Source organism: Cebus imitator, unplaced genomic scaffold, assembly GCF_001604975.1.
Source record: "Cebus imitator isolate Cc_AM_T3 unplaced genomic scaffold, Cebus_imitator-1.0 Scaffold0, whole genome shotgun sequence".
NCBI classification, from domain to species: Eukaryota; Metazoa; Chordata; class Mammalia; order Primates; family Cebidae; genus Cebus; species Cebus imitator.
In genome coordinates this window covers 2,083,137-2,107,028 of record NW_016107315.1, presented here as the reverse complement: position 1 = coordinate 2,107,028, position 23,892 = coordinate 2,083,137, and the positions used below count along the sequence as shown (strand labels likewise).

The following is a 23,892-nucleotide window of genomic DNA, read 5'->3' as shown; positions in this document are numbered from 1 at the left end:
CCAGGCTCTGTCCATAAACAACTAGAGACCATCAACCACCTCCAATCCAGAGGTGAGAAAACTGCACCCACAAATGACAGCACTCTACTTGGGTCCTTCCCCTCACACCTGGAAGAGCCTCCAAGGCTGGCAGGCGACAAAGGCAGAGAGGTGAGTCCCCTGATCCCCAGGAGGGTCTCTGACTGTTCAAGTTCAACCAACGCTACTTTAGGATATGTCATCTGGGAGTTCAGCCCAGGGCAATCACAGGTCAGTGACAACTCCATCTCCCTGAGCCCACTTTCTCCTCCCAGGGCAAAGGACAACGCCAAGCTAATGGCCGAGGTAACTCAGCAGCCCAGCAGTTGTTCAGCTCAACCCTGTTGGCCACTCTGACCATGCTTGTCATCATGCTGCCTTCCTGAGGCGGGGTCCTTGCTCTCCTGGCCTCTCTTACACACCCAGCACAATGGCTCACCTGTGGACCTGGCTGCCTGGCCTGCCAAAAGCCCCCAGCCGCTGGAGCTGTGTGTGCTTCATGGACCAGGGCCCGTCTTGCAGACATAGCTCCCAGACAGGCTGGGGAAAGCTGCTCTCCTCCTCTGGCTTTGGACAGAGTATCAGCAGAGGGACAGCACTGTCTGGGAGCCTGCGTGCTTGCCCCACTCATCACTTGTGTAGGTTAGACCATGCTGGTCAGGACGCCTCTGCCATCATTTCACTTCCCTCTTTAGGGCTGGCTGAGTGCCTACTGTATACCAGGCCCCCACTGGCCACTGGACGAGCCCACTGTGAGGATGGCTGCCTCAACTCCTGCACCATGCAGCCCACAGGCATCAGGAGGGCCAGATTAATGTCACCCATGCGCTTCCCCAAGAGGTTTCGCCCCCTTCCCTGAGGCTCCATGAAGGCCTATGCCTTGGTCCAGTGGAAAGGAAACTTTTCCTTCATACATTTAATAAAACACTGAAACATTTCAGGAGGGAGTTTCCTCTCTAAGCCTGCTATAAACTCTTGCAGCGTCCTGCACGGATGTCAGCTGCCATGAAGGGTGCTCTGCCTGGTGGCTGGCCCCTTCTAAATGAGCCAATCAGGGCTATGATGGCTCTGATCCCTCTGTCACTGGACAGAGCCTGGAGAAATTGCTACCCATGGAACACGAACTGCACCCTGAGAAGCAGAGCTAAGCTGAAAGAGACCCTCACATTCCCCCTGTGCTGGCCAGCCAGCCGGGGGCAGTGGGGGTGTGTGCAGCTTGTAAAAGTGGTGGCGGAAATGGCCCCCAGCTGGCCTGGGACAGCATTCCTGGAAGTTTCCACTGGCTGCTGTGAAACTTGCAGAGCCAAAAGCATTCTTCATCCAGACTTTTTCCGATGGCCCTACACTAAAGGCCACAGCAGAAGAGCCTGTTTTTCCTCTTCTGCCTTTATTTTTTTTTCAAACTTTTCACAGGAACCCAATTTCCAATCGTGGAGATAGTGGGCCCAGAAAATGTGGGTGAGGTGCTGGGCAACATCAATACCGGGGCCTCCACTGAGTTCCATAGGGGGCCCATACTTCAGCTCAGTAGCAATGTGACCACTAGACTGTCTATATTAAATTCTTTCAACAGTGAAGCATCACCTGTTTCACAACCAGCCCCTGCATGAAGGGTACTGGCCCGGCTGAGGCCTTCCTCTCAGAGCTCTGAGGATCACTTCACAGCACAGTAGACAAACAGGCTTTTACGAGCCCCGACACCCCTCAAGGCAGCACCTCCCCCGCTTCTCCCCCTCCAGCCTAGCTTCAGAGGAGCCCTGTCGTCTCTGTGTTTGGTCTCAGCTTCCCCTGTTCCTCTGCCAAGGTGCCGGGTGGTGGCCACCATCAGGGAGAAGTCTACCAGGCCCTTCTCAGCACGTGATCCCAGCCACGCCCACTTTGAGCAGGAGGAGGCCTGGGAGAGCAGGATGCGTTCTGGATTTCTGTACATTAGAATGCTGTCTGGCATTCTCTGCTCCACGTAGTTAAAAAAAAATCCTACTTTCTTAAATATTTTTATATTTTTCTTAAAATTCAAATTTTCTTAATAAAGCATAGGGCCTCATTTTCACAGAAAATGGTGACTCCTCATGGAAAGTGCAACATGGAACTGCTGCTCTCAGATGTTGTTGCTGTGCCTTCCCCCTACAAGGGGAAGGAAGGGGTTCCCCCGTGATGGAAATGCCTCAATGGGCATCCAAGTGGCAAAGTGGAGACACATTCAGGGCTGGTGGCACACACAGGCAGGAGGGCTGGCAGGCCACCTGCAGGGAGTCTGTCTGGACCACAGGCCCACAGCAGCCAGGACAGGCCACCACAGTACCACTGTGCTTCCCCAGCTGCACTGGGGCTGTGGGAGGAGGGCAGAGCATCTGAGACAGCAGAAGGGGTACATGGGGGGCATCCCTGGCATGGACTGGTTTGGAGCCACATCACGTGACCTTGTTCAGAACATGTGTGACCTTTACCTGTTGGTTCAGAACAAAAAGTAAGGACATCCCCATACCAAGGTTCAGAAAATACATGCCACCTCAGTGTGCACAGGCCGCTGCTGTTCCCTCCTGCTGCCCACTGACCCAACCCCCAGCGAAGCCCAGCTAAGGAGGCTGCTCTCCTGGCCTCGTGCTCTATCCACCCCAGGAATTTTCCTCCTACACAGCACCTGTCCTCGCCAGGCTGGAGACATGGTCACACCTACCCTGGAGGGTGAGGAGGAGCGCTCTGCAGCCTCCTTGGGTCCACACTCCACAGCCTGGCAGCCAGGACTTTCAAGGGCAAATGAGCACTGACCTTCCCAACAGCTCCTTGATCACCCTGCCTCTCACCCTGCTCTGTACAGAGGAGCAGGAGCCAGAGGTCTGGTCCCAGAGCTTCAGAAAGTCCCCAAAGAGGTACAGGCCGGGTCGGGTGCCAGGCGTCAACAAGGGAAACTGCTTTGCCTGATACAAGTGTCCATGGCTTCTGGCTTTGGGGCAGGGTAAAGGGAACCTGAAGAAGGGGTTGAGGAGTCCAGGGCTCTGACTGCTGGGGGTGGCCGGCCTGGGCAAAGTGGCCAGGAAAGATGGCCCATCTCCCAAAACTTCCTCATGCTGGAGTCCAACTCCCCTACGATGCGGTCCCTTCTGTTTGCCAACCTCATTTGCCAACGAGGAACCAGGCAGCTCATTCTCTCTGCCCGGACCCGGTGCTGCCCTGGAATGATTCATAAGTCTCTGTGTAGTTGGGGTGTGGGGCTTTGACATAAGGGAACCCAGTAGGAGGTCCTGGGACTGGGCTCAGGGGGGTTCTCCCTGATGATTCTTGACACCCTCTGCTCCACAGGCTTCTCTTGGCAGCTGACTTTCACGGAGCACTCGTGTTGTGCTAAAAACTTCAACAACCTTTCAGGGTAGGAGCTTTCATTATCCCCATTTTGCAGATGAAGAAACTGATGCACAGTGATATTAAGTAACTTGCCGAAAGTCACACAGCTTATCAGTGCCAAGCCTAGGCTGATGAACCCAGGTGGCCTGGCTGCAGTGTGCACGCTAAGGCACAGAGCAGTGTGCATCTTGGCTCTGTCCCTGTCAAGAATGTCAAAGGAGAGGCCTGCTGGTGTCCCACCCCACTTCCAGCCCTGATGCCCAAACCCAGGCAGCCTGAGGAGAGACTCAGGGATCCCTGTCCTTACCCAGTGGCACCTGCTATCCTGGTTTAGGCTGCCTGGGCCTAGCTGCTCTGAATTAAATGAGCAGAAGTTCTTACCTCAGCCACAGTGGCCATAGATAGCCCCCAGGGTCACTCACCCCTTCACACTGTCGGGCCTCACATGTCACCTCCCCCTGAAAAGCAGTCTCTTACCTGGCTAAACATTCGGGTTTGAAATTATGACAAAGGTCATAAGAATAATTCACCTGAGTCATGAAAACTCAATGTTATAGGAACCGAAAGGACACACTGACAGGAACCTCCTACTGGACGCGCAACAAGAAACTGCCCCAGTGGCTTCACTGTCAACGCCTTCTTCCAGCGGGCTTTGTGCCACTGCAGCATTAAGTGAGCAGTCCCAAAACATGCTGTGGAACTCACCTGGGTCACTGCTGGGTGCCCCATCCCTCAAAGACAAGGTTCACTTGTAAACAAGGTGCCTCCCTCCCAAATCGGAGTGACAGGAAGCCAGAGTGAGCACCCTATGGCCTGGGCACTGTCACTCCTCACCCAGTACTGTCCACCTCCCAGGTCAAGGCCCTCAGGGCCAGTGTCAGGAAGCCTCATGGGGTATGGCCAGCAGGGCTCCAGAAGTTTTATCTTCGAAGTCACATCTGCCCGAGGTTCACCAGGGAGCTCATTTCTGAACCACCTTTTCCTACTCTGTTACCGGTAATTTCTGGGAAGCCATGACCCTTCTCAAAAAACCTTGACTTTCATATCACTTGTTTGCCATCGAATGTTGTCATGTTCTGTTGTTTCTCTAGACCAAGGGTTGGCAAACTACAGCTGCAAATAAGGTTTTATGGACATGCCCACTGGCTTCCATATGGTCTCTGGCTGCCTTCTGGGTACAACGGCAGGCTGAGTAGTGGTGACAGAGGTTGTTTGGCCCACAAAGCCTAGAATCTTTACTGTTTAAATCTGCTGACCCTTGCCCTTGCTCTTCCCTCACTCAGACCCTCACCAAGCACCTCCCCATGCTGGCCTGCACCTAGCCACACAGGCTCAGCTGGACCCACAGGCTACACCCCAGTTCAACGAGGCAGATGCTACACAGGCGCATAGACAGTGGGATGCACTGGGGAGGAGAGGGCAAGAGGGGCAGGAAGAGTATCAGGACCCAAGGAACAGTGTGCACGAAGGCCCTGAGCTGGCTGCGAAGGTAATGAAAGGGAGGGATGGATCAAAGGAGGCGCATGCGCTGGAGCGAGAAGAGGGGGCCTCAGGAGAGGCAGGAGATGGGGCTGGGCCCTGCAGGCCATGCCTGGCAGCTTCATCTTCACCCTCAGAGAGGTAGAAGGGTGCTGGGAGCCACTAGGCTGAAGGGATGTGAGACCCCTCTGGCTGCTGCTGGGGACGGTCTGGGAGTGGCTGCATGACTGTGGGAAGGTGAGGTGCAGGCAAGAGAGAACGTGAGAGGATGACAGTGGCTTGGACTGGGGTCAGGGGAAGCCAAGAAGGAAAGTGGACAGAACCAGAGATAGCCACAAAGAACAAAGCACCTGCACCTGGTGATGAGTTAGATAGGGGTCTGAGAGAGGAGGAGATGTGCTGCAAGGCCAAGAACACAAGACAAGGACCGGCCCTGCAGGAGAGGCAGAGACGGGCTCCAGACTGCACAGCCTGAGTGTGAGGACCCCCAAGAGAGCTGAGAGAGCCTGGCAGGCATGGGGTGGTCTGAGAGGCCTGAGTCAGCAGCAGAGTCGCTCTGTATTTTTGAGACTTGCACTACTGAGAATCCTCACTACGGGGGGCAGCCAGTGGGCAGGGAGGGAAGGAGGGGTTGAGGAGAGCAGTGGACCCTCAAGGCCCCTGCAGGCTGGAAAGCAGAGTCCAGTGCAGGTGAGCCAAGGGCCCTGCCAAGTCCCAGGGTGATGTCAGCGATGGGTTGAACCCCCCTGGAAAGCTCCTCAGTGGGGACGAAGGAGGGACTGCCCAACCTAGGTGACCCAACAGGGAGGATGCTGAGATGCTGGGGACCAAAATCAAGAACACGGTGACCAGCCAGCTTGGGCTGGACACTGGGTCTAGAAGCTCAGGCCAGGCAGTAGGGCTTCCAGCCATGATTCATCTGCCTGAGCTCTCCAAGGCAAATCATCCCCCTGGGAGAGGCTGAACAATGGCATCCTATTTGAATCCTAATTTTCCTGCTCAGGGAAGAGAAGACACTGTGATCTGTCCCGTTGGGGCAACATTCAGAGGGCGAGTGTATCTTCTCTCCCTCACAGTTCGAGACGTGTAAGACGTTTTATGTAACACCTTAAAGGGCCTTCTGAGCGTGGTATAAAAAGAACTGATTTTAAAGTGACAGGCTTTTATTTTTAGCCCCCTAAAAATTGTAGTGATGCCCAAAGCAGTTGCACTGAAATACAAGTCCTCAGAGACATGTCTGGCACCTGCGCCCCCAACTCCAAGGAGAAGAGGAACACTGGGGACATTTCAACAGACACCCCCACTCTGCACCTCACTACCTCAGACACATCATTCTCTACTGACGGAGTTATTAGGTGTCTGCTGAAAGCCTGCTATGGGACCCACTGGGCTCCAAGATCGGAACAGTTGAGCCAGATGCCACATCATCCTCCACACCCACCGATGACCCAAACTGACCAGTTCAGGTTTCCTGCCTGGGACAGAGCCTGGGTTTATGTAGCTCTGCTAGCCTCCGAGGTGGCGGAGGGGAGCGCCTTAGCTCCTCCGAGGTGTGTGATGGGGACTCGGGCACCTGGAGCATCAAGAGAGGCCAGAGGGGCATCTGCATGACCCCTCAGCTGGTGAGGGGCATGGGCGGTGTGACGCTCCCATGGGCTCTGCAGAAGTGCAGGAAGAGTTCTTCTCTGGACAGGAACAGAGGAGGCAATAGTCTAGTGCTCCCTGAGAGGGTCCGCCCCACCCTTGGACATGGTGAAACAGAGCAAACAAGGACAGATGCAACTCTGGCTGTGCCCGACCCCCTGTGGAGTGACGTACAGTTCCTCACGCCCACCTTCTCCCCCCAGGTCTAGTTACACCCCAGCACTCTCCCTGGCCTGTGCGGGCTTTTCCTTTGTCCTTCCTTTCTCCTGCTGTGACCTCCCCCTCTTTCAGCCCCAGCCTCTTTTTCTCCCTGGCCTGGTTTCCTCTTGAGGTGGGCTTGTCCTGCATTTTCTTCTTAGTGCTTTTCTCCCAGTTCTTTCTATTTCCTTTCAAGGCCTCTTCATTCCCTTTTCACTGTTTGGTGAGAGGACAAGGGGAACGGGAGCAGAATGTGTGTCTGCCCCCCTGGGACTGAGCTCCAGGTGGAGTCAGGCCCCTGACACAGTTCACCTGCTAGGGGGCTGATGCCAGGGCTGCCTGGCCTGGGAAAGAGAGCACCAGCTCTGACAGGAAGGCCTCTGGGAGAAAACAACAGATGGGCTGGTGCGAGTGCTTTCCAAGTACTAGGTGCAGCAGGTGCTAAGGCCCTGAGACACACTCTTGGAACTGTCAGGAGGCCAGTGTGCTTGTCCTAAAGAGGTTGAGCAGGGAAGAGATATGGGCCCAAGGGCCCTCAGCTCAAAACGAAAGGGAACAGAGAAGCCTCCACTCCCTCGCACTGCCTCACCAGGCTCACGGGTCTGAGCAGCCACAGCCAGGGAGGATGCTGATCCCATGTGCCTGCGGCCAGTTTGTAGAGCACTGGTTCCAGAATAAACTCTGGGAGAGGAGGCTCGGCCTAGGAACTGACCACAGCCACGTGGTCCCACAGGCCATGAAACAGAAGGGAATGGACTGGTACTTCAGAGCACAAACCAAGGGCACACCCTTAGGGACAGGTCCCTTCCAGCAGCTGCTCCTCCTCCCAGGGCCATGGTCGTCACCACCTTTGCTGAAGGCCTCCCTCATGCACTCATGTGCAAACATGGTGGGGAAGTGCCTCCAAAACTGAGGAGCTGTGGGACGCTCACGACCCTCCTCAAGGGTAGCCAACAACATCATTCACTCCCACACATCTGTCAACACCCATCACAGACAGCAAACAAGGGACCCTAGCTCTTGGGGGCTTCCGAGCACTGGTGCAGCCACAGTCCCGTCTAGGCTGGGGGAAAGCTACTCCACCACTATTGACAGCAAAGAACATCTTGGGGGCAGGAAAGAACAAGGGTGGCCAGATCCTTAAAAATACTTCCCCAAGTGCAGGCCTCACTTGAGGTTTCCCCACTCTATCCCCCTGCCCCCCAGCTCTGGGGCAGCCCGTCTTCCCAGGGCCTCCTGCTCACCCTGGCCAGGGCCCTTCCCCATGTCCACATCCTACTCTTAGCAGAGCCCTGGGTGCTGGTACCTGGGGCCTTCCTGGGTGCGTAGTACTGGTTCCTATGGGAGCCTCCTCTGAGCTAGAAGACAGGTGGTGTGGAGGTGGACAGGGTGGTTGGGCCAGACTGATGGATGGAGGCAGAGCCAACATCCAGCAATGTGTCCCACCAAACTCTCTGCCTGGGCTGGGGAGCTGCAACTGTCCGGGGCTGGCAGGCTTGCAGGGGGGCCAGGAGATGGGGCATCAGCGGCTAATGGGACAAGATGGGAAGCCGCACTGATGGAGAGAAGGTAGAGGCAGTAGCTGGGTGAAGCCTGGGAGAGGCTGTAGGAGGGTGAGCACACAGGGCCACACTGTCCCAGGCCCCCCTGGTAGCCACACTGGGCTGATCAGGGTACCATGGTAAGAGAATTGTCCTTGCCAGACTCGGGCAGGCCCCCCTCCCCCATCCCAGCTGGGCTCCTTCTGCACTAGGGCTTCCCAGGCAGGGCTCAGGTGCCCCTCCTGCCTGCTCCTCAGTCCCCATCCTTGGACCTAGGCTTCCTGGTGACTCCCCTTGCCCTACTCCTGGGACACCCTTTACCCTCTGCCTCCTCATTGCTTCTCTGTGCCCCTCTCCTACCCAAGAGCTTAGGGATAAAGGCCAGACCGAGGCATGGCATTTCTGTGGCCCTCCAGGCCCTGTGCTGACCATCGATACTGCCTTCCCTGCCCAACCCCGCCTATTCAGGGCCTGCCCACTCTCCTACCCCAGGAGCCTCCTTGCCCTGGCCCCAGTGCTCGGATACCTGCCTTCCTCCCCTCATGGGTGTAGACCCTTGGAAAATGCCACTGAGGGACTCCCAGTGGGGAACCTTTGTCGCACGTGGTAAGCACGCAGACTCCTTAGCTATATGGCCTGGGCTCAAAGGTAAACTTAACCACTAACTCGCCGAGCAGCCTTGGGCAAGTTATCTGACTCAGGGCTTTGGTTTCCTGGTCTGTAAAACACCTCTCTCATAGTCATGGCAATGGTCACATTAATAACTAATACACATGTAGCACCTGCTCTGTCTGGCTGGGCACAGGCATGCACTATGAGGAACATGACTCCCCTAGCCATTGCCCTGGCTGAGCTCTGGGATGTTTGGGGAGCCATGGGCAGCCATGGGCACAGATGTGGTCAGATTTGAGCCACTGATGCACCTCAGTGGTGGTCTGGCTGATTCTTAAAGCTCTCCTGTGATGGAAAGCTCCTTTTAATCATTTCCCAGGTTGTGGTTGATCTGGGGTCCCCCAGGAGGCCTCCCTGGTGGGGCTGGAGTTCTCCAGTCTCCTCCACACCAACACAGGAGCCAGATAACTGGGCCAGAGGAAGGGTGGCCCCAGCTGCTCTGAGTCTCAGGGAGAGGGTGCAGTCACCCAGTCACACCACTGAGGACACTTGCGGCAGGCCGGGCAAATGTCCTGGGCTGGCCATTGACTCAGCACCCCTGGTCTCCTCTGTGCTGCACTAAATGTCTAAGTTTCCTTTGGCTTCATTGCAAAGATGGAAAATATGGAATTAATCTCCACTATAGCATGGTTTTGACTTCACTCAGATTCTGAAGATCTAAAACAGATGCAATAAAAAGGGAATCTCTTTGCTGTGGGGTCTCGTGAGCTATCAAAACAAAGCAGGGCTGCCGGGCCCCAGTGCCTACCCTCGCTCTGCGCTGTCTCCTCCCAACTCCAGCTTTGTCACTTGGTGTACCCCTGCGTGTGTGCACACTCAGGGCCCTGCCTTGCTAGTGATGCCCTGGCCAGCCTGCTACCACGTCAGCAGTGACTGGGGGGCCAGAGTGGCCAGCCTAGCCCTCTGCGCACAAGGCCTGCTGGTCTAAGCCCAGCCCTTTGCACCACCCAAGGCTCTGCCTCCCGGCCCCAGCCACCACCCAGCACCTAATGGTCTGCAGCTCAGAGGCCTTCATGTCAGAGGGTACAAACAATGCCCCCGGAGCAGCCTGTGGACATCAGTCAGTCTGAGTGCCAGTGCCACGAGGACAGAAGTTGTTGTCTATTCTTGCTCATGACTGTCTTCCTGCTCCTAGACAGCACCTGGCACACAGTCGGTGCACACTGAGGACCTGCCAGCCCAGGTCCTCCAGGCCAAAGGGCAGCCCTAATCTGAGGATGGGCCCGCCCAACTTGTGAGGAACACTCACCCCAGCGTGGGCCTTGGACCTGGTGGACTTGAAGGGATAGTGGGAGAGGGAGAGGGGGGCGAGCAGGTAGGAGGGGCCAGCCCCCAACAGCTAGTCTTGGGAGGGAGGAAGCCTCATTGCTTTGGCAGGAAGTCGGGGCGGGAGTCAAGGAAGCAGCCCAGTTCCCTCCCCTTCCCAGTTCGGTCCTGGTCTGATGATGACTAAAAGTTCCAAAGCCTGGACCTCAGAGGGGAAGGAATGGAGCTCCCCTCTCGTGCTGATGTCTGGTGTGCTAACAGGCCCAGGATCACACACAGCCAATTCACAAAAAACAATTTCTAAAAAATTCCTCCCAATCTCTCTGCGTTCAGCAACTCCCCCTAACCCCACAGTCTGCTGCAAACAGCAGAGAATGAGCTTTCGGTCCCTTGAGCCTACAATCCGTGGTTCTGTTTCACATTATCTCAGGGATATAGGATTTCTCTGACGGTTTTATGTCCCCCAGCCCCCACCTCTAGTGAAGATTAGCTCTCTTCGGGAAGTATATGAAACACTATTTTCTCCTAGTGGATTAGCCACCAGATTAAAGAATCTTAGCTATTTATCTTCCTCATGGTTTTACAGCAACTTCTTTTAAGTGAACACAGCTCTCTTTTCCATATCACTGTTTCCCCCAAAAGGAGAAGCTATAAAAAGTGGGTCCATTCAGACCATTCATAAAACTGGGTGCTCCTGGGACCCATGGGGGTGCTGCTCACACCTGAAGGGAAGACCTGAGCCACAGCCCCACTGACACTGGGGCGGGTTCAAGCACATCTCTGCCAGCCATGTACAGGCCACCAGGGAAGCCAAGTGTCTGACAGAGATAGGCCCCAAGGTGTAGGACAGCAGTCATGCTTGGCCATAGACTCTGCTGGACTCTGACTTCAGGGTGAGTCCAAACAGGGCTGAGCATGGGGTGTGGACCTTGGCCTTGGCCGCCTTCTGCATCCCATTTCTTCAGAGACTGACTTTTCTAACAATCCATATAGTTAGTCAACTACTTTCCCAAAACTCAGTAAAACATGATCATTCTAAGCCAGAGAGACAGCTTGATAGCTTGCTGGAGGCCTGGAAGTCTCAGTATAGCATGGCAAGTTGGGCTGCAGCTACTACCCAGCAAGACCACCTCTGGGAGGAAGAAGGGCATAAGCCACCAGGGATGGAGTCTCAAGCCTCCCTCGTCCTGCCAAGCATCCACCGATCCACGTGGGGAAACCTGGCCAATCATCTTGGCGGGTTTTCTGGAGCCACTGGCTGGGCCCAGATCAGAAGGGCAGGGGGCACATGATTGCTTCCCAAATGCCGTGCTTAAGTTCATGGCTTCCTCTGCTTCTTCAGCCATGGCCACTGTGGGCATGATGAGGGTCTGTACCCATAGTACAGGCCTGGATCAGAGTCCTTTACAGAGTGCCAGGGAGGAAGCAGCAAGCCCAACTGCAACCCTTCCTGGCCCTGCTGTGGTGGTGCTTCATTCAGGAAAGCACCAAGTGGCCACGGGGTCAGCTGTGATGAACAAGGCTGTGGCTTGCTTAATCTCAGAGCCATGCAGGCCAGTTTGGGGCTCCTGTCATAACACTCACAGGCCCCTTTCTTGCGGCCTGTGTTTGGCCTTTCCTTGGAGGGCCCTCAAGTCCTAGAGGAGCAAGAGCAAATCACCTGGAGTCCCCTCCCTTCCTCCTCTCAGAGCAAGCCTAGATTCAGCCCGAATGAGATGTTTCTGCATGGGCCTCTCTCCCTGCTCCCAGCCTCTGCTCTCCCCTAGCCATTCCTGCCCGCCATCTCCCAGCTCTCCCCCATCTCCAGGCCTGCTCAGAGCTTCACAGAAGAAATCTCATACAACTAACCATGAACATTCCCAGGCCCCAGGGGTAGCCACAGCCACTGCCGAGCCCATCTGGCAGGCAGGGGCCTTCAATCTGCATCCTCTTTGAGAAGGGGGTGCTTTCTGCTGCAACTGCAGACGGGATAGAAGATGGAAAACAAGAGTTTTCTGCCAGACTCCCAAGGGAGTTGCCATCCAGTCACCCTACAAACATGAGCTTGCCCGTTTTTGAGTGCTGCTCACAGGCTGCATGCCATGAGGGAGGCAGGGTACTGGCCCTGACTGGCGACTTGGGGAAGATGCAGGCTCCCCGTCCTTCCATATTTGCAAAGCCAGAGGTGCCTTTGGGCAAAATGCCAAAAATAGTAACAGGGCTGGGGAAAGGCCAGGGGCCCAGACAGACATTTCCCCCAGTCCCTCTGCTACCAAGTGTGTCCCTGGCACACACCAGTCAGTCTTGAGTCCCTTGTCCCCCAGGAAGTAGCCTCTTACCAGAAGGAGAACAAGCCTCTTGTTTCCCAACCCCTACACAGAAGTTCAGCCTGTCCTGAGTATGACTCTGGCCCAAGGGGCAGCCATGCAGGTCCACAACAAGGAGGGTGGCCACATCCACTCTGGACCAAGTAGGTGAGCTGGCTAGAGGTGCTGACGCAGAGAGGGGACCCATCTTGCAGAAACAACCCACCACCACCCTTATGGCCCTACCTGCAAGTGGGAGCAGTGTCAGGAGGGCTGCATATGCCTTTCTGGGATCATGGGAAGATGCACCGGATGACTTTCACGCTACACTCTCCCAGCAAATTCTGTCTGGCGCATGTGGGAGGACTGATCCCCAGGGAAAAGGGTGAAACTATAAAACTGGGGGTCTGTTTCCATAAGCAACAGCAGGCCCTCCCAGGAAAGAGGGATAGAGACAACCCCTGAGAGTGGTGAGGCAGCTTGGCCCACATCAGGGCCAAGTACTGCCACCTTCCCCGCCAGTGTGGCACCAGATGCCTCACCTGAGCAGCCCGTCAAACAGGAACTTCCAGGACCACCATGGGGTGGGGGACAACAGGTTTAAGGTATCTTGAAGCAAATAAGGCCACTGTCTATTCCCAAAGCAAACAGGCAAAATTCCTTGGCCTTGCTGAGTTAGGACAGCAAAACGCAATGACTTGAACATTTAAGAAAATCAAACGCCAAAGAGACCCAAACCAGCAGGGCTGGCGGGCCTGCTCCCTGCCTGCTCCCCACTGCATGCATTTCAAGTCCCAGAGCCCAGCAGCCTCCATGAGTCACAGGAACTGGAACGTGACATCACAGCATTGCTGTGGCCAGCCTGAAACACTGGGTGCCATAAAAAAACAGTTGGAGCAGGAATTTCATGGCTCGGTATTTTTAAAAAGCAGCAAGACGTGAAACTGGAGTCAAAAATAACTTTGCTGTGGGCTTCTGAGGCAAAACCACCAAGCCACGTGTCGGGCCTGCACCGGGCCCCCTCACAGCAGCCTCCCCAGCTCCTGGGTCACTGTCCACACCTCCGAGTTCCACCCCCCTGCCCTATGGAAGACCCAGGGGCTCTGCAACTTCCAGACACCACCGGAACCTCTGTTACTCCTGAGGACAGCCAAGCACTGTACAGCAGCCCTCTGGTCTCTTGAGGGTCTATGAAGGAAGCCACGGAGCCAGCATGGAGGTGAGCTCCACAGCAGTGCTATTTGTGGAAATAGCCTCTCCCTGCTCACTGGCAAGTTTTCCGACATCTGTGAAAAAGACCACTAGATCACCTGGCAGCACCCCCAAGAGCACCAGGGTCAGGGCCAGGGCCTCTGCCTGCACACACACTGAGCGCTCATTCCTGAGCAGGTGGGCCTCGCAGCCTTGGGGTCCAGCCTGGAGTCCTCTAGGGGTGCTCAGAAACGAGCAGCCTGGCCTGGGGGCAGGCAGATGAAACAAGGTCCCTGGGGAAGTACTGCACCCCCCACCCCTCAAGAGGCTGACCTCTGCTGCCCACCCCATGGGATAGACAGACAGAGGGGCAGTGCTTAAAATCTCCCCTCGGTGGAAAGTCAAAAAGAGGCAGTGCTGGGTCTGAACAGCTGCAGCTTCTGACTCCTGGTCTGGGTTTTCCTTTGGACCCCTTGGGCCTCTGGGCTTAAGCCAACTTTCTCAGAAGACTTGAGGCAGGCCCAGCAGGTGAGTGACCCCAGGGCAGCCACAGGACAGGCGTGTGCTCTCTCCAGAGGGGACAGGGGAGGGGTGGGTCTCAGGACACGTTCACAGCAGGGGCCTTGAACCTTGAGGGACCAGTGTGCCATCTTTCAGTGGGGCAGAAAGCTCACAGTACATGATGCCCACGCTCCTGACCTCAGGCCTAGCAGCTCCTGAGAATTCCCATAGGGAGCTTGAGGAACAAAAGGTCCTCCTAAGAAAATCTTCAATTCCGTTGTTAGAAAATACATGTTCCCTAAAAACCATTACAATAACTACATTCAAAAAACGGCTGTCACAGGAAGTACAATACACATCTTTGAAGAGCTTCCATCTTGGCCCCTGTTGCCTAGGTCCAGGTTCAAAGCTCTAATCTAATGGGCCCTATGACCCATGCCTGATTTTTAACAGCGTCTGTGTGCACCCCAGTGCCTCTGTCACCTCCTGTGTCCTCCTCCTTGCTGGGGTTGGGGAATGACTTATTTCTCACCTCTCTTATCCTCCTGCCTAGCCAGGCACTAGAGTCTCACTGGCAACTCAAAAGCTTTCCTGGGACTTTAGTCCAGCGGTATGGAGACTATGGAATGCCCACTCCTGTCATTCCGGTGCCACCAGCCTGTCCCGGTCCTTTCCCATACTGCTCCCCAGAAAACATCACCCACTGCTGTGCTTCACAGAACAGCTGGCACCAGTCTAGCACACCCAGTTAACCAAGGGCCGCACAGCAGAGCTCAGAGGACCCAATGAGGCATCTCTCCCTATTTTACAAGGGAGGACACTGAGGCTCTGGGATTGACATCACCTGCCCAAGGTCACCCAGGTGATGAGTGGTGGAGGTGTGCCCAGGCTGATGGGCAGGTGGCTCACTGGGTGAACAGAGCAGCCCTGAAACCCAGTGAGGAACAGTTGTTCCCCACAGCTGGTGGGGACATATAAAGCTGAACAATCCCCAGCTGCTCAAAGCATGGTATCAGCTGGGATCAGGGTCCCGAGAAGCTTAGCGAAGAAACCAGTGATGCCCCAAAGAGTAAGCTCACTGTTTGCTGGGGCAAGGAGGGGTTACCCCCACACAGGGGCAGGCCAGGGCAAGGGTGTGTATGCTCTTTGGCTGATGACCTAAGGGGCTCAGCCTGCGGGTTCTCTGCTCACAGAGCCCCCGGCAAGAACTTCTGGCCTTACCTTTCGGGAAGGTCAAGTTTAGTTTAGAGACTTTCTTGATGAAGACATCCCTAACTCCACCAAAACTGGCAAGGGAAGCTGGGGAGGCTCTGACCCACAGTGGTTGGGATCAGGATCACCTGGCCTCCTGGAGAAGCCCCAGGCTGGGTGGACACCGAGGCTGGCCCAGGCACAACAACCCATTATTAACATGTTATCTGCACCTGGCATGATGCTGCTGCCAGCCGCCAGGTGGGAGGATAAAGTGAGGGCCATGTGGGGAAGTCCCTGCAAAGTGGCAAGCCTCAGCTAAAACCAGGAGGATGGCAACTATGATGAGGATATAAGCCCCACACTCTGAGGACTTTCCTTCTAAAACAACTATGTGGGGAGACCTAAAGACTGCACCCGCTCAGCTTGCAAGGTCACCCCAAAGTCTATTTTCCCCATATACACTTTTGAAAAATAATGTAAAAATTTTATTAAAAAGGGATTCATAAAAAAGTAAAACACCAACCCCATTTCTGGAATTAAAGGGTTTCTGATGCTGCCCACGGCTGCTGAGCTAGGCAGTGGGGAAGCCAGGCAAAGCTCAAGCCACTCCTCTCTACTGGCTCACTCAGCTTCCTGGCTTCCAGGCCTTTCCTTTACAGAGGAGCTGCTGAAGGAGTCACCCTAGGAAGGACTGAGATTGAGTCCCTGACCCTCAGACTGATGCCAGACAGGCCACAAACATCCACAGAGGTGACCTCGCCACATGGGGCCATACCAGCCTGTTGAGCAGGAAGGCTGGCTTTGAAGACTGTGAGCCTCTGTAAAAGGGTGTCCTACCCAGGGGCTGGAGGCTCTGTGACTCACTCAGAAAACATCCCTGACACCGCCCACTGCATCCCCATGGCTCTCCCCTGGAAGGATGTTCTGCAGGATGGAGGCCTGAAGGACCCGGAAGGCAGCTTCCCTCTAAAGTAGACTTCCTCGTGGGGGAGGGAAGGGGTAATGGCGGGGATGGAGGAGAACAGCACAAATCACATGGATGACTCTGTAGTAGGAATCAGTGTTGGGGTGGCTGGGCACCCCACCCCTCTAGAACACAAAGGCTCTTCAGGACTGGGCAAATGGTGAGGAGTGCTCGCTGATGGGGTGGCACCTGAGACCAATATCCATAGAACAAGTAGGAAGCCCAGCTGAACAAGCCGCTTGGGAAGATGGATGGTGGTGGACGCCTGGCACTAAGCTTCAGGGGAGGGCCGGGTCAGTCTGGACCAACAGAGGGGGTCTGCTGTGGGCCTGCCTCTGCTGGGCCAATGCCAAGGGAAAGGCACAGGGAAATTTTCAGACCCTGGTGGAGATCGCTCTGGCTGTGGCTGGAACACCTCAGCTAAAGAAAGCCCCAACTCCAGGAGATAAAGGAGGGCCTGGAAGACAACCAATAGCCAAGCCCGAGGAGAACTGGGCAGGATTCGCACAAAGGCACTATGCACGGTTCTGAAAATGGGTTGAACTTTAAGGCCTCAGCTGGCGCTTCATCTGTGGAACTCTAGTTTCCTTGGGACACATTGAGTCCATTAAGAACATTCCTCACTTTGTAGCATCCAGAAACACAGACATTGTCAGTTTCGCAAAGCAGGTGACTAGCTGATATTGTTGGCATCTGGTTGGGGGTGGCCTGCTGTTTGGAGTTGCAAACAGGCTGAATGGTGTGAGGTAGGACCAGGGTGTCACAGAGGGATTGAGACATCCAGACACCCCGACATGGGCCAAATGCCACAGGCCACAGGCCAGCCTTCACTTATTCTCTGTGATGCAAGTTTCTTAAAAGTTACTATCATACTCCTAACTGTGAACACATAACAAAACCTTCCATGTGCACCCCTAAAACACAGTGACAGGAAATGTTTTTAGTGTTATACTCCTCTGGATCCAACGAAGCTATTTTTAACCACCTTCTCAGACTTAATTTCCAATTTTACCCTATAAAGTTCTAATTGATTCCACCTCCCCTAATCTCTCACTTGACGAGGCTGTGAAAAACATTAGGCAGTTGCTGACGGGTTTGAAGTGGGGCGGTTTTTTAAGTCTTTGCATGCTGCTCACATCTCTCTCAACACATGCCTTCTTCTCGGCTTAGCAGGCTCTCAGCAAGGTCTATACACGGTGCCCTGGAGTCCCACAGCCCCCAGTCATGACAGCTGGCCTTTCCCATCAAGAGTGCTTTCTTCAGTGGGCCCAAGGTGTGCTGTCCTAGCTGGGCTCTGATGACACATCCTGCAAGAGCTTTTCTCACTTAGCCCATTATCCCAAGCTGGGGAAAGGATACCATGCCATCTCAGCTCCATTTCCGTTAGTGACATCAAGGGTCCTTCGTGTCCTCCATGTGAGCTGGACTGGAAGCCACTCTTCCTGGCTCCACACCCCCCATCCCTTTCTCTTTTCCTCGTGGGCCACATGTGTCCCTCATATAGCCTCGCTCTATCCATGTGCTGGCATGGCAGAGGAGGATCTGCAGAGTCCCAGCCTGGCCTCAGGAGCCAAGGACACGAGGCTAAATCCTGCCTTGCCCCCAACCCCACCACCACATATCCACATGCCAGCCACCTGGAGCTTCGCTCATTCGCTCATGCCCATGGCCTTTCCAGAGCCGTAAGCAGGCCACTCCCTCTGCCAAGACCACTCTTCCTCCCTCGAGTGAGATGGCCCTGCCGGCATGCCCCTAGTGCTGGCCACCACCTCTTGTCAGGACATTCTGCCCTTACTGAAAATGCTGCACAACGAGCTTGTGTTATGGCTGCCAACCTACGCTCCAGAGGGCAGGCCCCATATCCATCTCAGTGATGAGGGTGGTCAGGGCCACAGCTAACATTTATTGAGCCACTACCTAGAGCCAGGGATGGGCCAAACATTTCCCAGATTCATCTCCCTTAATTCTCACCATGAACATGGCAGCCAGAGCCCACAACCACCAGCACATTACAGATAAACATACCAGGGCTTGGAGAACTAAAGGGATTTCCCCAAGGTTTCTCAGAGGATATAGAAAGGGCCAGGCTCAAACTCAGAGCCTAGGCTCTCAGAAACCCTGACTCACTACTCAGTTCCCTGGTATGCCCCTACAGTGCCCATCTAGCAAAGAGTGGGAGGAATAAATAAACACGGTGTTAATTTCAAAGCTCTGCAGCAGCCCACGTCAGCTCTGAGTGAGCACACTCCAGTAGGACCTAGCATTGGGGATTTTGGAATCTAGTGGCCTGGCCAGGGCTTGGATGGCTCCAAGAGCCAGGATCCCCAGGAAGGCGCTGCAATGTCATTAATCTGAACTGGAAAACAGGTCCATTATAATTATGTTTTTTAAAAATCCAGCACCTGTTGGCCAACTTCAAAGGGTCCAAATGCGGGATCAAGTATAGATGACGGGAGAACCCACAGCGCGGCCTACCTGAGTGAGGACATCCAGCTGGCCCACGATGTGCTCCAGAGTGCTGGTCAGCGTCTGGGGCATGCTCACGGGCTCCTGGGGCTGGCTCTGCACAGACTCCACACTCCTGCCTCTGCCTGAGGGGACAGGGAAGTCCACTTCTGGCTAAAGACAGAGAGAAAAAAGTCCCTCAGTCTATCCAATGCTTGGAGAAATACTGAGAGGAACAGCCCCTCCAAAGGATTAAAGGGAAAACCACCAGCAAACTTGAAAAGGTAAGCTCCAAGGGTCAGGGAGAAACGGCAGTGTGATGGCATTCCCACATCTGAGTCCACACGCCCACCTTTCCAGGCAGAGGCCATAAGTGAGGTATAGAATCAGAACGCCCAGTGGTCCAGGCAGGAAGGGGCCTGAGGAGGTGGTCAGGTGGGCCAGTGAGTGGCCTCAGCCTGTTCTTGGAGGCCTGCAGGGAGGCTGGCTACCTACCATCTCTACAAGCAGCTGGCACCCACCACCAGGCATCCAGGAGAGTCCAGAGATGCTGAAGCCTGGCCTGGGCCTGAAGTCCCTCCTCTTCCTGGTCAGCTCAACTCTAATTCCCCACCCTCCATGGGGATGCGCCAGGCTTCACAAATGCCTCTCCCAGGGCCCAGGAGCTATGGCCCAGAACTTGGTGGGAATGTGGGTGGTAGTGAGAGAGGGGTGTTCCAACCCCACCCCAGCCTAGATCCCCTAGAAAAACAAAGATTTCTGTGTGCATGTCCCAGGCTGGCAGGAATCAGAACTCACAGGACAGGCACCCCTGGGCTGCTTCAGATAGTACTCCAGGAGGTGAGGAGCTTAGTGTTTCTGCCTAAGGCCCTTCAGCCCCCAAATTCAGAAAAGTCAGCCCCTTGCTCTATGCACAAAGGCTTCTGTGGACCTAGGAAGTGCTGTGCATATGTTCAGTGGGCAGGATCCTAGAGCCATGGGTGTCCAAGGGCAGGGCTGCCAGATGCCCCAGTTCTGGTCTTAGCACCCGCAAGTCCTCTGTGGACTTGCTCCCTGTGGGAATGCAGCTCAGCACGTGGACCCTACCTGCATGTTTTCCTTTATTAGGTAAGCATTCTATTCTCATAGACCACAAATTTTCAAGGGCATGCTGATTTGAACTTGGAAAAATGCAGGCCCTCATGGTGGCTACAGGAGAACTTCAATGAGACATGAGCCAGAGGGATGTTCTTGAGAACATGAGCAGCACCATATCCACACGCCTATTGCCAGCATGTCGGCCACTTCTGTGGCCATTTCATAAGACTTTGGCCATCAGGGCTGGGTCTCTTCCAGTCCTTCAGGAATCAACGTGCTTCAGATCTCAATGCTTACCAAGAAGCCCATCCCAAGGCCAGGCGTGGTGGCTCACGCCTGTAATCCCAGCACTTTGGGAGGCTAAGGTGAGCAGATGCAAACAGAAAACACTGTATAAATACAGGCCAGGCGTGGTGGCTCACGCCTGTAATCCCAGCACTTTGGGAGGCCGAAGCAGGTGGATCACCCGAGGTCAGGAGTTCGGGACCAGCCTGGCCAACATGGAGAAATCCCATCTCTACTAAAAATACAAAATTAGCAGGGTGTGGTGGCACATGCCTGTAATCCCAGCTACTCGGGGTCTGAGGAAGGAGAATCGCTTGAATCCGGGAGGCGGAGGTTGCAGTGAGCCGAGATCGAGCCATTGCGCTCCTTCCTGAGCAACAAGAGTGAAACTGTCTCANAAGAAGAAGAGAAAAGAAAAAAAGAATCCCATCCCAAAAGGAAATTTCAGAAGCCCAATAGCCCAGCCAGGATAGACTTCAGCCCAAGACAGTGGCCCCCAGACTAAGGCAGTTCTGTCAGGAGACACAGCAGAGTTCAGTGGTGAAGGCTGGTGACTCAGATAGTCACTGACCAGCTCTGGGCCTCCACTTCTTCATCTACTAAATGGGGATGATGACTGGGCCAGTCCTTCAAATGGCTGGCCTGTAAGAGGCGCTCACTGGAAGCCACCAGCAGGCCTTTCTTGAGAAATGTTCAGTGCTGTGCCCATTCCTTCCAGAGGACCCCCTAACTTGTAGACACGCACACTCTTCCACTGGAGGAAGGGTGTGAGCAGACAGCTCTTCTGTCCCACAGCCAGCACTGTCATGGAATGGGCCAGAGACTGGTGCTGCTGGCTGCCTAGGAAGGAGGGAATGGAAAATCTGAGTGTTCCTGCAGAATGGCCCAGAAATGGACAGCGCTGAGCTCAGCCTCTGGAAGCACACTGGATGCTGCAGGGAGGCAGGGTGAGTACCACTGACTTTAGCAATAGAAACCCTCCTGGATGAGCCAAAGCTGAGCCAGATCTAAGGGAGTATTAGACAGCAGCCACGGCGCTCCAAGCTGGAGAGGTGGCCTTTACAATGGAGGGTTGCAGCAGCCACCATGTCTTCCCATCTATACCACACTTTCATAGGCTGTCTCCACTTTACAACAAAGAGAACTGAGGCTCAGTCAGAAAATGACTGTCCGAAGGTAACCAGTCTCACACTCCAGGGCTGCCGTGAGCCATTTCCCTGTCTCCTTGCACACTCCCATCAGAAAACATCACAGCACTTAACACTCCACCAGTCCAGCAATCGCCATGGTTTACTTGGCCTCCACTGTGTGCCCTAATTTAATGTTACCTCACTTAATACATGTCACCTCACTTCATCCTTATCATGGCCCTTCCCAATAGGCATTATTAACCTTACTTTTCAGATATGAACACGGGCTCAGAGAGGCTAAGTAACTTGTTGTAAGTCACCCAGAAAATGCCAGAATTAGAATCTGAACCCAAAGTGCAGGCTCTTCCTGGACATCAGACAGACTCTGGCAGGTGACATTGGCTGTAGCTGGGCTTCGCTGTGCATAGCTCCTCTCCCACGTCCCTGTGGAGGCCTCTGAATCCTGGGTCTAATGCTTTTTGCATCACTTCCCCAACCCAGCTGCTCTGGAATGATTGCCCAGCACAGAGCTGAACTCAGAGCAGGCCCTCCACAAACACTCGACACCTCAAAGAGCAGAGCCCACCAAGGTGAAATTCCTGTGTAGGGAAGACTCCCCACTGTGTGCACTGCAGCAAAGGGCCAGCGCCCTGCCCCTCATGGCTCTGTAGCCACTCACCTGCATGCTAGCATGCTGGAGCTGTGGCATTTCGTGAGAGCTTGGCAAATAAGCAAGAAAGCAGAGATAAGAAAATGACACGCAAGAGTGGGAAGAGACAGTCATACCAAAGCCATGAGTAATGACAGTGGTAGAGTAACCCAAGCAGCATTTAAATGCAAAAATCACATCAGTATTTTGTCTGTTCAACATCAGAGGGTCCTGGGGGTTTTGCCTGGTGGTTCTCAGTTAAGTATAACATGAATACAATTACACAAATAGGCCAGGCATGGTGGCTTATGCCTGTAATCCCGCCACTTTGGGAGGCCGAGGTGGGCAGATCAGTTGAGGTCAGGCATTTGAGACAAGCCTAGCCAACATAATAAAACCCCATCTCTATTAAAAATACAAAAATTAGCCAGGTGTGGTGACGGGCACCTGTAATCCCCAGCTACTTGGAAGGCTGAGGCAGGAGAATCACTTGAACCCAGGAGGCGGAGATTGCAGTGAGCTGAGATTGCACCACTGTACTCTGGCCTGGGTGACAAAGGAAGACTCCATTTCAAAAACAACAAAGTAATTCTCACTAAAATAACAACAAAGATTAACTTACACATATACCTGTATAGATCTACATCAATTCAACAACATTTCACTTTTGCCAAATATAAACATCTTAATACCAAAACAGAAAAAGGTGACTCTCAAGAGATGGCTCTAACTTTGGGAAATATCATGTGGGGTCTGCAGATGTCTCTTCTCATGCCACCCTGGGGTGGGACTCTGGGCTCTCACAGTCGGTTAATGTGTTGCCCACCCCTCAGTTCCTCTTTCTTCTGCTGCCTGCCTTTCATACACCACCAGGAGCTCAGCACTTCACGCACAACAGGAATTGCCTAAATATATATGGCTGATGCTCAGCCACCCAGATACATGAGGAACCAAGCCATAACATTTCAGTAAAAACAAAAAGGAACAGCTTGTAGATCTTCCTTGTGACAAGAAATCAATCCATCTGGGGTTGACTTCTTGACAGTTCTCTGAATTGATCATGGTCTCACTCTTCCATCAAGATACGAGTATGGATAAGGAGATTCTGCCTAGGATATATAAAACTGGGGAAAGTGTTAATTCCGTCCTAACAAGAAAAAGACTGACAATCTAAAAGAACTTTTCTTAAAGCAGAGAGATGAAGTCACAAAGCAACCAGTAGACTGGTTTTCCCATCTATACCACATGTTTTCCCATTTTCTAAGGGAAAATACCACATTGTCTTTCCTTTTCTAAGGAAAGACAGACACTTCTGAGGAAAACGGAAAGTAAGCATCAGCTGTGGGTCACCTATGGTAAAGCATGTGGAGAAGAGATAACAAGTGCCATACAAGTGGGCAAGTTAGTTTTAACAAACTGCTGGAGACCAAGTGTAGACTAGGGTAAGAGTGCAGAACCCCCAGGTGCCATAGACACAAGCAGAGCTTGCACCCATGCACAGGTTCTTCTCCACAGACCTCCACTGGGCTTTCATGACTAAAGATGGGGCAGGGCAGCAGATGGAAGAAAACCATCCTTGGAGGTGCAGGCCTAGAGGAGGGGAGTGAGCAAGAAAAGGTATGAAGCCCTGCCAGGACCTCTCCCCTGTAGAACAGCATCCTTAAGCTACTAGGGAAAAGCAAAGATAAAAATACCTTCTCCCTTGAGGGAGAGGCAGGGAACTATCCTGAGCTGAGGTTATCAAGGTCTCCTTTGAATAAGGGAGGAGCAGGACCACTAAGAATATCCCACTTTTGAGATCCAGGGAGACAGAGTCTGCCTAAGACGAAAGCTGGGTCAACACAACAGAGTCATCCCCCCTAAAAAAACTAGCAAGCACCAAGCAATAAGCAATAGCAGCCTATCTAGGGAGGAGGGCCAAGAGCATGGAAAAAAGCATGCCCCTCTGAGGGGCACACCCACAGGGCAGGCTGAAAGGTGAGAAGAAGATGATTGAGGTACATTAGATAAC

The 23,892-nt window shown here is 53.9% G+C and overlaps 1 protein-coding gene across 4 annotated transcripts in view; it reads right to left on the bottom strand.

Moving 5' to 3' along the window:
• The window catches only part of POC1A (POC1 centriolar protein A), a 78,636-nt gene that overhangs the window by 1,118 nt on the left and 53,626 nt on the right, over positions 1-23,892 (bottom strand). For all 4 annotated transcript variants that reach the window (XM_017545568.2, XM_017545704.2, XM_017545649.2 and 1 more), the window contains one exon: positions 18,771-18,914. In XM_017545568.2, coding sequence (XP_017401057.1) covers positions 18,771-18,914 — 144 coding nt within the window. The remainder of the gene's footprint in view (positions 1-18,770; positions 18,915-23,892) is intronic.